The sequence below is a fragment of the Leptomonas pyrrhocoris genome, assembly GCF_001293395.1.
Source record: "Leptomonas pyrrhocoris isolate H10 chromosome Unknown, whole genome shotgun sequence".
Taxonomy (NCBI): Eukaryota; Euglenozoa; class Kinetoplastea; order Trypanosomatida; family Trypanosomatidae; genus Leptomonas; species Leptomonas pyrrhocoris.
This window is the reverse complement of record NW_015438368.1, coordinates 582,652-594,790: the sequence shown is the minus strand read 5'-3', so window position 1 is coordinate 594,790 and position 12,139 is coordinate 582,652. Positions and strand designations below refer to the sequence as shown.

Here is a 12,139-nt window from a genome sequence, read left to right as displayed (position 1 = left end):
ATCCGGAGCCACCAGAGGAAAGACAGGGAAGAGAGAGCAGCACGAGGCGCACGACGGTGCAATTCGAACGACGAGGAAAGCAATGAGCACGGGAGACGGGAGTAGACGTAAAAGCAGAAAATAGAATAGCTTATCTTTCAATAGGCGGCTTGAGGCTATTGGAGAAACAAGAATACCGCACACCCTCTGCGCAGGCAAATCGGGAGAGCAGGCAACGGGCGACGAGCAATGGAGTTGTTGGGAAAGGTGTGAGAATCAGTGTGCCGGCAGACAGCAGTGCGTATTCACCTGTTCCCAGAAATGAAGAAGAAAAAGGCGGGGAGGAGGAGGAGTAGAAAAAAAGAACATTTTAATTAAAGACAATTACGGTCACAGAAGCGGAGTGCCAGCACCCGAAACCAGCGGATGCTCTTGAACACCGATTGGCGGCCCTTTCCATTGCAGGGCACGACTCGCCTTCAGCATGCGAAGCTCATCAGATCAGGGGAGCCGAGCTACGCGTCCCACCCGTGCCGCACCCTCTTAACGAGAGTGTGCATAGCCGGGCGCTTCACGGAAAGGGACCGCGGCGCAGACGGCTACAAAGTACATAAGTGCGCCCCAGAGCTCCACTACCTGTCTTTTTGTATTTCGCTTTTATTTGAACCCACGACGCGCCACGCTTATCTCGCTCCACACGCGCCATCTCCAGCGCCACCTACACAGCCGCAACAAACCATCCGGCAACACCGCCGCCATCAAGCATAAATGTGCCCCTCATTAAAAACCCTTTTAAAAAAAGCAGCCGCAGCTCGGAAACAATTCAACTAACCCCAAGAGAATAAAATAATAACGCTAAACGATAGTCACTATTAATGAGAAAAAGCAATGGAAGCAAAAACACTATGAGAAAAACTTACATGAGAGAACCCCACATCAAACTGAATGCGTGATCACAAGCCAAACCAGCACGCAGAGCGTACGACATCACTTTCTAGGAAAACCTCCACTTATGTGTCGGCGACTCCTTTGTTTAAACTTGCCATGAAGGACTCACGGGCATCCTCGTTCATCGATTGCACCATCGAGGCGAAAAGGGACCCCTCAGTGTTCACCAGCGCACGCGGCGAGCCGAACTCCACCGCGCGGCCGCCGTCCATCACGAGGATCACGTCGTACGCAGCAACCGTGTGCAGCCGGTGCGCGATCGTCACAACCGTGTAGTCGCGGAACGTCTGCTGCACCGTCAGCTGGATCTGCCGGTCCAGCGCGGGGTCCACGTTCGCCGTCGCCTCGTCCATCAGCAGGAACGCGCTGCCACGCTTCAGCAGCGCGCGCGCAAGGCACAGCAGCTGGCGCTGCCCAACGCTGAAGTTCGACCCGCCCTCCTGCACGCGCGCGTCAAGCCCGCCGCCGCCGCTCCGCACCCGCTCCTCCATCCCAACCTGCCGCAGCGCAGCCCACACAGCCGCGTCGCCGCACGCGCCGAACGGGTCCACGTTGCTGCGCACCGTCCCGTCGAACAGCAGCGGGTCCTGCGGGATCATCGAGAACAGCTGGCGCAGCTCACGCACGCCGTAGTCGCGCGCGTCGCGCCCGCACACGCGCATGCACCCGCCGCACACCTCCACAAGCCGCAGCAGCGCAAGCAGCAGCGTCGACTTCCCGCTGCCCGTGCGGCCCACAACGCCCACCTTCTGCCCGGGCAGCACCGCGAAGCTCACGTCGCGCAGCACGAGCGGCAGCCCCGGCCGGTACCGCATGTCCACGTGCTCCAGCACAAGCGACCCGAACTCCGTGGCAGCGAAGCCGCACGCAGTCGCAGGCACGCACGCCGCACCGCCCGCACCAAGGTCCTCCGCAGGCGCGCTGTCCGTGTAGTACAGCACCCGCTCCACGCAGTTCATCGACGCCTCCACCGACGCACCCACCGTGATGAAGCGCGACAGCACGCTCGTGATGGACGACGCCTTGCTCACGCTCAGCGCCAGGAGGCCGAGGTTGATGTGCATCCAGGAGGCCTGCGTGGACACCACACCCAGCAGCGCCAGGCTGCACACCGCAACGTTCCCCAGCAGCTCCACCCGCACCGTCAGCCAACGCGAGCCCATGGACTGCATGTAACCACTCCCGAAGACACGGTCAAGGCTGCGCAGCACCTCCTGCATCATGGCCTGCTGCCGCTCGTAGGTGCAGATGGTCCAGCGGCCCGTCAGCACCTCGTTGAGCGCGGAGAAGACGGGGGAGTTGGAGATGTTCAGCAGCCGCTGCATCTCCCTGTTGGCGGTGCAGAAGAAACGGAAGATGCGGCCGTAGATCAGCGCACACGGTATGAGGATGACCAAAATGAAGGGCTGCGACACCGTCATGATGATGACATACGAGATGAGGTAACAGAAGAAAAAGAACGACACATCCAGATTCACGGGGAGGTCCCAATCAATCTGCGACATGTCACGCGACATGCGATTCATGAGACGTCCTCGAGGTGTGATATCAAAGAAGGTCAGCCTCGCTTCGGCGAGGGATCGCAATAGGTTCGCGTGCAGACGGTAGGAGGCACGGCGCATATCCGTAAAGCACAGCAGATCGCGGGAGGGGCCAGCAGGAACGGCGAACAGAACCGTTCCCACGTAGACGATCAGTCGACGGTGAGAGCAAATGCTCTCTAGTATACCGCCAGACCACAAGGACAGCCACACGTCACTAGCTCGGAGCAACACCTCTGTGAAGACGAAGAAGATGATCACAAAAGAAAAGGCGGGCCAACCACCACAGGCCTCCATGTATCGGCGGTAGACGAGCCACGGCACAGCACCCACCGCCTTCTCCTCGCCGCTCTCCGTGATCGCAACACGGGCCTCGCCCTCCGTTATGGCATCTCCCGGAGAGTCTTCACGCTCTTCGCCGACACCAAACAGCATCGCAGCACCCTCCTCCACGGTGGTCGGGGAAGCATAGCCTACAGCCTCCCGAGGGGCGGCAGCGCGGCCCGGCGTCGTCAAATCTTCGTGTGGCCCCAGCTCGCTCACCGTGCGCGCCGCGTACAGCGACGTCTTGTCCAGGCCGCTGAGGCTGCGATCGTAGTGCAGGCGAGCGTACTGCCGGTACGCAGCGTACGTGCCCTGGAAGGCGACGCGGCCCTCCTCCAGCAGCACCACGTAGTCCGCGTACGCAGCGGCGCTCACCTGGTGCGTCGCAAGCACGCGCGTCTTGTGCGCCAGCGCGCCGCACACGCACTCGCGCATCACACGCTCGCCAACGTGCGCGTCCAGCGCGGACAGCGGGTCGTCCAGCACGTACACGTCGCGGTCCGCGTACACAGCACGCGCCAGGCTCACGCGCGCCTTCTGCCCGCCGCTCAGGTTGATGCCCTTCTCGCCGATCTCCGTCGCAGCGCCAGCAGCGAGCAGCGCAAGGTCCGCCGCAAGCTGGCTGCTCGCCACCGCGCGCTCGAACGCAGCGTCGTCCGCAGCGCCGAAGAACACAACGTTGTCGCGCAGCGTCGCGCTCATGATCCACGGCTGCTGCGGCACGTAGGCGACGCAGCGGCTGCACGCAACGCGGCCACGCGTCACCGCGAGCGCGCCGATCAGCGAGTCCAGCAGCGTCGACTTGCCGCACCCCGTCGGCCCCAGCACAACAGTCAGCTTGCCGCGCGGGATGCGCAGGTCCACGTCCTCCAGCAGCGCCTTCGTCTTGAGGAGGTAGACAGCGTCCTCCTTGAATGATGGCTGCGCGTGCGCCGGCCGGCCCTCCGCCGGAGCAGCAACAGCGGTAGCAGCGGCAGTGTCATCTGTGGGCTGCACCGCGGGCTCCGCACTCGCGGGGGCAGCGTCGTCGGCGGGCTTCGGCAGCTCCTCCGCCACGTAGGTGCTGAGCTCCGCGTGTACGAAGGCGGCGGCGGTGCTCTCCGAGGGCGGGTGCCCGGTGTTCTCAGGGGCGTCACGGCTGCTCTGGTCGTCCTCCCGGAAGTCCTTGATGTCCGCAATGAGGGGGACGAGGTCATCCTCCGTGTCGAAGAACAGGTTCAGCCGACGCAGCGACACGAGGAGTTTGCTCACCATCTGAAACGTGAAGGGCAGCATCGACACAAACGAGGTCAACATGTGGAACAGCGCGAGAGCCGGGAAGACAATAGACGGCGTCAGCGTGTGCCCAAGCATGCCAAAGGTAAAGAACACACTCGCAATGACAAATCCGGGGGCGGCGTTAAACAGGAAAAAGATCATCATGAAGGACTTCTGGATCTTTTTAAGAAAGTGAAGTTCCTCCTTGCGCATGTCCTCGATACGTGCAATGAAGGAAGGCTCCCACGACATGAACTTGATCACACGAATCCCAGAGAACAGCTCCGTCGTGGCCTTCACGCGGTGATCTGTTGCCGACGCACGCTCCCTGAAGTGGGCATACAAGCCTTTCATGGCGAAGCCCTGTAGGGGTGCAAACACAAGCACCATGGCGCCCCCGACAAACACGCTGTTGCCCAACAACAGATACAACTGATAGAAGGCAATCGCAAGTATATACGGAGACGAAAAGAGTGCCCAGAACATTGAGATGAAGCTGCCAATGTTTTCCACATCTGTGCTCAGCATGTTTGCGAGGCGACCGGCGTTGTAAGAGGGGTGATGGGCCGCCTTAGGAGACATGGTGAAGACCTTCTCGAACATCAGCACCGAAATAGCGTTGCGCACCTGCAACGAGCAGCGTCGTCGCACGTGAAACCGTTTGTTTGAGCATACGGTTTCAACGGTCATGGTGACAAACATGCAGAACGCGAGAAGTACACCGCGCTGCCACCCTGCGGCGGCACCGAAGTATCCGTCAAGCAGCGCGCCACTGCTCGACGATGCGTCGCTGCTGCTGTCGCTGCCGCTGCCACTGCCACCGCCACCTCCGCCGTTCAGCACCTCACCGAGGTACGCAACAAACCACTTGAGAAGGAGGGGTTGCAGAAGGCTGCAGGCGTCCCCGAGGAGTCCGAGAAGCACGAGGAGCAAAAGATTCTCACGGAACAGCGTCCATATCGTCCACCACACCTGAATCGACCGGGGCGGCTCGTGGGCGGAGGCAGGCAGCTCGCGGCGTAGGGCACGCTCCGTCGCGGCAGCACCGCGGCCACCCTCCGCAGCGCCAAGGCGGAACACAACGTCCTCCACCAGCTCGCACGTCGCAACCGTGTCGCCGTCCGCGAGGTCGAAGAGGTGCTCACCGCACACCTCGCCGCGGTGGAAGGCGCCGGGGCCGTGTGGAGGGGCGCCACCGCCGCGGCACAGCAGCCACCGGCCCAGCACACCAACGTGGCGCGGCGCAGGCGCCACCAGCCACTCCACTCCGGCGTACAGCTGCCGCGGCGTGCCGTACTGCTGCACGACGCCCACCCAGCGCAGCACGCCGTCGCTCGCAGCGTCGCGCCGCACACCCACGCGCGCGCCGATGTAGCCGTCCCACGCGTGGCGCCGCAGCTGCTGCGACTGCATCTGCACCGACAGCCGCGTGCCGGCGTTGTAGGCGCGGAACGCACGCGTCGGCCGCGGCAGGCCCGCCTCCGTCAGCTCCTCGCGCGCAGCCTGGAAGATGTACCGCCCCATCCAGCTGTAGAAGAGCGAGCCGAGAACGACGCCGCTGCGGTCCTCCGGCTGCGGCTCGTAGGGCGGCTCCGCGCCCCACAGCCCGTGCACGTGCTCCGCCCACGCCGACCGCGCCGTCTGCTGCTCCCCGTCGCGCGCGCGCAGCTCCTCCAGCGCCTCCTCGGCCGACGACGCGGGGAAGACAACCCGCTCCGCATCCACACCGGGCGGGGGAGCGGTGGGCATCTGATCTGTAGCACTGTAATGCATGTTGAAGAGAGCAACAGGAGAGGGGGCACTTCTGTCTTTGAATATACGGCAAGAGGCAAAGGGCGCAGCAAGAAGAAAAAGCGCGGTGGAAACCTCTTGGAGCGAGAGCCCAGTGCAAGAAAAACGAGTAAATCGATATGTTGATCACTGAAAGAGATAAACTGAACCTCACGATGCTCCTTCGTATCAACACGACAAAGAGTGGCAGCGGCAAAGAGCAAGAGAAATACACGGAAAGAGACTACCACTTATGCACGTTGTTGACTGGCGTCGTTGTGAACCCAAAAACAACACCGAGAGAACTCCAAATCGCTACAGTTGAAAAACAACACTTTAGAAACAAATAGCCGACGGAAGAGAAAGCAAAACAGCAAACAGCAGTAGATAAGGAAAATCTGTGCTTTAGAAATAAAAGGATAGCACAAAGGATGGAGAAAACAAGTAGATGAAGTTGGAATAACGGAAGTGAATGAAAGGTTAGAGGGCCTTCTATGGTGGCCGATGGAAGGAAATCGCGTGCACGCGTAAAAGACAAAGAAGAAGAGGAGAGCGGACAGAAGAAAGCAATGAGAGGATTAACGATGGCAGCAAACAGAATAAAGATGCAACAATATTAAACAGCATCAAAGAGTCGCGGCGCACGAGATATTCTGTGGCAAGACACACTGCGGATCAGTCTCCTTCACCTTTCATGAGAGTGATAAAGGCGAAAAGCATCCGCGTAACTGGAAAGACAACAACACAGCATGCCAACATTCGGAACACAATAAGACGGTAGTCGGTGGTCAGCTTGCGTCTTTCACCAACAGAGCATAAGATGAGGTGTATTGCTCTCCACCTCAAACCGCTTTGATAGGAGGCTGAAACCCCAGAAGGAGATAGTTGGTGAAGCAACGTCCCTCCCGGCGGAGAACACCCTCTCGTCGGGCACCATTCAACTTGCACTGTTTCCCTCACACTTTTCAGTCGCTGCTCACGGCAGCTACACCACGCAACGCGTGGCGTAAACACTACACAATATCAAAAGAGACATACAGCTGCACCGCTACCGACCACACCTCCATAAAGAAACAGACAAGAAGCTGCAGAAGCATCAGTGGACACGGCAGACGCAGCGCATCTTACTTCGCACCCTCATCCAACGCCATGCGGAACGCCTGCTGAGCACCCTTGCCCAGTGAGTACACCAGCCGTGCAAACACAGACCCTTCCCGCGCCAGCCAGCGCACGCGGCGAGCCGAACTCCACCGCGCGGCCGCCGTCCATCACGAGGATCACGTCGTACGCAGCAACCGTGTGCAGCCGGTGCGCGATCGTCACAACCGTGTAGTCGCGGAACGTCTGCTGCACCGTCAGCTGGATCTGCCGGTCCAGCGCGGGGTCCACGTTCGCCGTCGCCTCGTCCATCAGCAGGAACGCGCTGCCACGCTTCAGCAGCGCGCGCGCAAGGCACAGCAGCTGGCGCTGCCCAACGCTGAAGTTCGACCCGCCCTCCTGCACGCGCGCGTCAAGCCCGCCGCCGCCGCTCCGCACCCGCTCCTCCATCCCAACCTGCCGCAGCGCAGCCCACACAGCCGCGTCGCCGCACGCGCCGAACGGGTCCACGTTGCTGCGCACCGTCCCGTCGAACAGCAGCGGGTCCTGCGGGATCATCGAGAACAGCTGGCGCAGCTCACGCACGCCGTAGTCGCGCGCGTCGCGCCCGCACACGCGCATGCACCCGCCGCACACCTCCACAAGCCGCAGCAGCGCAAGCAGCAGCGTCGACTTCCCGCTGCCCGTGCGGCCCACAACGCCCACCTTCTGCCCGGGCAGCACCGCGAAGCTCACGTCGCGCAGCACGAGCGGCAGCCCCGGCCGGTACCGCATGTCCACGTGCTCCAGCACAAGCGACCCGAACTCCGTGGCAGCGAAGCCGCACGCAGTCGCAGGCACGCACGCCGCACCGCCCGCACCAAGGTCCTCCGCAGGCGCGCTGTCCGTGTAGTACAGCACCCGCTCCACGCAGTTCATCGACGCCTCCACCGACGCACCCACCGTGATGAAGCGCGACAGCACGCTCGTGATGGACGACGCCTTGCTCACGCTCAGCGCCAGGAGGCCGAGGTTGATGTGCATCCAGGAGGCCTGCGTGGACACCACACCCAGCAGCGCCAGGCTGCACACCGCAACGTTCCCCAGCAGCTCCACCCGCACCGTCAGCCAACGCGAGCCCATGGACTGCATGTAACCACTCCCGAAGACACGGTCAAGGCTGCGCAGCACCTCCTGCATCATGGCCTGCTGCCGCTCGTAGGTGCAGATGGTCCAGCGGCCCGTCAGCACCTCGTTGAGCGCGGAGAAGACGGGGGAGTTGGAGATGTTCAGCAGCCGCTGCATCTCCCTGTTGGCGGTGCAGAAGAAACGGAAGATGCGGCCGTAGATCAGCGCACACGGTATGAGGATGACCAAAATGAAGGGCTGCGACACCGTCATGATGATGACATACGAGATGAGGTAACAGAAGAAAAAGAACGACACATCCAGATTCACGGGGAGGTCCCAATCAATCTGCGACATGTCACGCGACATGCGATTCATGAGACGTCCTCGAGGTGTGATATCAAAGAAGGTCAGCCTCGCTTCGGCGAGGGATCGCAATAGGTTCGCGTGCAGACGGTAGGAGGCACGGCGCATATCCGTAAAGCACAGCAGATCGCGGGAGGGGCCAGCAGGAACGGCGAACAGAACCGTTCCCACGTAGACGATCAGTCGACGGTGAGAGCAAATGCTCTCTAGTATACCGCCAGACCACAAGGACAGCCACACGTCACTAGCTCGGAGCAACACCTCTGTGAAGACGAAGAAGATGATCACAAAAGAAAAGGCGGGCCAACCACCACAGGCCTCCATGTATCGGCGGTAGACGAGCCACGGCACAGCACCCACCGCCTTCTCCTCGCCGCTCTCCGTGATCGCAACACGGGCCTCGCCCTCCGTTATGGCATCTCCCGGAGAGTCTTCACGCTCTTCGCCGACACCAAACAGCATCGCAGCACCCTCCTCCACGGTGGTCGGGGAAGCATAGCCTACAGCCTCCCGAGGGGCGGCAGCGCGGCCCGGCGTCGTCAAATCTTCGTGTGGCCCCAGCTCGCTCACCGTGCGCGCCGCGTACAGCGACGTCTTGTCCAGGCCGCTGAGGCTGCGATCGTAGTGCAGGCGAGCGTACTGCCGGTACGCAGCGTACGTGCCCTGGAAGGCGACGCGGCCCTCCTCCAGCAGCACCACGTAGTCCGCGTACGCAGCGGCGCTCACCTGGTGCGTCGCAAGCACGCGCGTCTTGTGCGCCAGCGCGCCGCACACGCACTCGCGCATCACACGCTCGCCAACGTGCGCGTCCAGCGCGGACAGCGGGTCGTCCAGCACGTACACGTCGCGGTCCGCGTACACAGCACGCGCCAGGCTCACGCGCGCCTTCTGCCCGCCGCTCAGGTTGATGCCCTTCTCGCCGATCTCCGTCGCAGCGCCAGCAGCGAGCAGCGCAAGGTCCGCCGCAAGCTGGCTGCTCGCCACCGCGCGCTCGAACGCAGCGTCGTCCGCAGCGCCGAAGAACACAACGTTGTCGCGCAGCGTCGCGCTCATGATCCACGGCTGCTGCGGCACGTAGGCGACGCAGCGGCTGCACGCAACGCGGCCACGCGTCACCGCGAGCGCGCCGATCAGCGAGTCCAGCAGCGTCGACTTGCCGCACCCCGTCGGCCCCAGCACAACAGTCAGCTTGCCGCGCGGGATGCGCAGGTCCACGTCCTCCAGCAGCGTCTTGACGCGCAGCTCGAAGTGCGCCTCGCCGTCGCCGCGCCGCCAGCTCGGCGTGGGCAGCGGCACAGGCCGGTAGGCGCTGACCGTCGCGTGCGAGAGCACAGCCGCGGCGTCGCTGGCCTCGTGGCCCGCCACCATCTCCTCCAGCACCGCCCGCGCCGCCGCATCGTCGGCGGCCAGGAAGGACGTGAGGCGGCGCATCGACACGAAGAACTGCGAGTACACGCCGATGAGCAGTGGAAGGAGGTCAAAAGGCGTGTCCATCAATCCCAAGAGCGAGAGCGCCGGGTAGATGATACTGGGCGACATCGGCTGACCGGTATAGTAGAAGGCGACCATGACCGCAGCGGTGGTGCAGTTCGGCACCGACTGCGTCACGAGGAAGTTCGTGATGGACACAAACTGGAACCGTCGGACGGAGCGCAACTCCGCTGCACGTCTCGAGTTGATCTCCTTCTCAAAGGTGCGCTCCAGAGACATAAACTTAACGGAGCGAATGCCGGACAAAAACTCGTTGACGGACCGCAGCCGTGCATCCGTGCGCTTGTTCATCGCCACGGTGCACTGATAGGTAAGCTTGGTGAGAATCAAAAGAGCAGGGAATGCCACCACCAACATCACAAGGCTGATGGCGGACGCCCACCCCATGCTGCGGTAAAGCAGGTAAATGGCCATGAGCAGCTGCAGCGGAACTGTCACCGTCATCCAGAGCACAAAGAATGTGCCCTCAACGCTGCTCACGTCGGTGGCGAGGAAGTTCACGATGCGGCCCACATTCAGCTCGGGCCGCTGCAACTCCTTCGGGGCGATGCGCAGGCACTTTGCCGCCACACACGCAGACAAGGCGGACCGCGCGGCGTAGGTGTAACGAGTGACGAGCTGTGCGTACTTCTGCAAGGCAATGCTGCGGATGAGCGTCAGCAGAAAGAGCACGAGTACGCTGCAGAGTGCTGTGAGGGCATTCGTGTGCATTCTTGCTTTGTGATTCCCACTGGAAGACGAGGAGGAATAGCCACTCCCTGCAGACGCGAAGGCGGCCTCGTCTACGCTGCTACTACTACCACTACTGCTGTTGCTGCTGGGGTCCGCAGATGGGGCTTGTAGGAGAGAGATGTACCACCCCAGCGCCAGCGGCGTGAGCAGCGCACCGCCGTCCACCACAACTCGCAGTGGGCCGAGCAGCAGCAGCTGCCAACGAAACGCACGAAACAAAGCCGCACCGGTGGAGAAGGGTTTGGGTACCGGTGGCCTTGAAGGCCCGCCATTCACTTCCATACTGCGCCGCTGTTCTGAAGTACCGATCGGAGTATCGCCAGCAAATCGAGTACTCTCTCCTCCTTCGTCTCTTTCGTTACTTTGGTGAAAGAGAATATCTTGTACACGTTCACAGGTCGCCACAGAGCCCTCATCGCACTCCAGCGCAAAGAGAAACTCACCCTCCACCTCGCCGCGGTGGAAGGCGCCGGGGCCGTGGGGAGGGGCGCCACCGCCGCGGCACAGCAGCCACCGGCCCAGCACACCAACGTGGCGCGGCGCAGGCGCCACCAACCACTCCACTCCTGCATACAGCTGATCCGGCGTGCCGTACTGCTGCACAACCCCCACCCAGCGCAGCACGCCGTCGCTCGCAGCGTCGCGCCGCACACCCACGCGCGCGCCGATGTAGCCGTCCCACGCGTGGCGCCGCTCCTGCTGTCGCTGCAGCTCCGCCGACAGCCGCATACCGACGCTGTAGGCGCGGTGGGCACGCATGGGCCGTGGCAAATCCCCCAATGTGAGTTCCTCTCTGGACGCTTTGCGCATTAGGTCACTCACCCACGAGTGAAACAGGGAGCCCCACACCCATCCTGCCTCGTCTTCTGCCTGGGCGACGTACTCTGCTTCCTCCCCGAAGACGCATTGTGCTGCAGATGTGGCCGGCGGGGCAGTTAACACTGGTTTGGTGTAAGGCGCTTTTAAAGACGGATCGGTGGGCGGCACTGGCGATGACAACGAAGGCTGGAACGCCTCGTTCTCACCATCAAGCGCACGTTGACTCATGTTGCTTACAACAGAACCTCCTCGTAAGCAGAAAAGGGAACAAGAACAACAAGGTATTGAATACTTATAGATGTGTGTGTGTTCGCAGCCGAAACAGACCAAACAACAGCAGTCAGCTGTAGACACGGGAAAGAACGAGCTCAAAATCCCCAAAAAAAAAGATGGCAACTGATAAGAAACAGGAAAAGGGAAATCGGCGCAAATACGGCGGCGACTGTGAGAAGAAGACAGCGAACTGTTGGTTTCTATCAGAAGCTCGAATCACGAATGAAAATGAGTTCGTCAGATTTCCACGGCGAAGACTCCTTCCTGGAGGCAGAACGCGTGATGTTTGATGGCTGATAATAGCAAGTTACTGTTGTTATTACGTTTCGCCCTTTTTGTAGAAGAGCTGATGTCCCCCGCACACGATCTCGTTGGAGTAAATGAAGTCCGCAGCAGCAATCGTTGATGTGATAGAGACAGAGAACTAGAAAAGG

General features: G+C 61.4%; 2 protein-coding genes across 2 annotated transcripts; both read right to left on the bottom strand.

Moving 5' to 3' along the window:
• Positions 1-989: 989 nt before the first annotated feature.
• Positions 990-5,822, bottom strand: ABB37_05980 (putative mitochondrial ATP-binding cassette protein subfamily C, member 5, putative (ABCC5); the record flags this gene model as incomplete). The annotated part of the gene is made up of 1 exon (XM_015804221.1): positions 990-5,822. The coding sequence occupies one exon, from the start codon at positions 5,820-5,822 to the stop codon at positions 990-992; it is 4,833 nt and encodes a 1,610-aa protein (XP_015657355.1).
• A 1,134-nt stretch (positions 5,823-6,956) lies between these two features.
• Positions 6,957-11,660, bottom strand: ABB37_05979 (putative mitochondrial ATP-binding cassette protein subfamily C, member 5, putative (ABCC5); the record flags this gene model as incomplete). The annotated part of the gene is made up of 1 exon (XM_015804220.1): positions 6,957-11,660. The coding sequence occupies one exon, from the start codon at positions 11,658-11,660 to the stop codon at positions 6,957-6,959; it is 4,704 nt and encodes a 1,567-aa protein (XP_015657354.1).
• Positions 11,661-12,139: the final 479 nt, after the last annotated feature.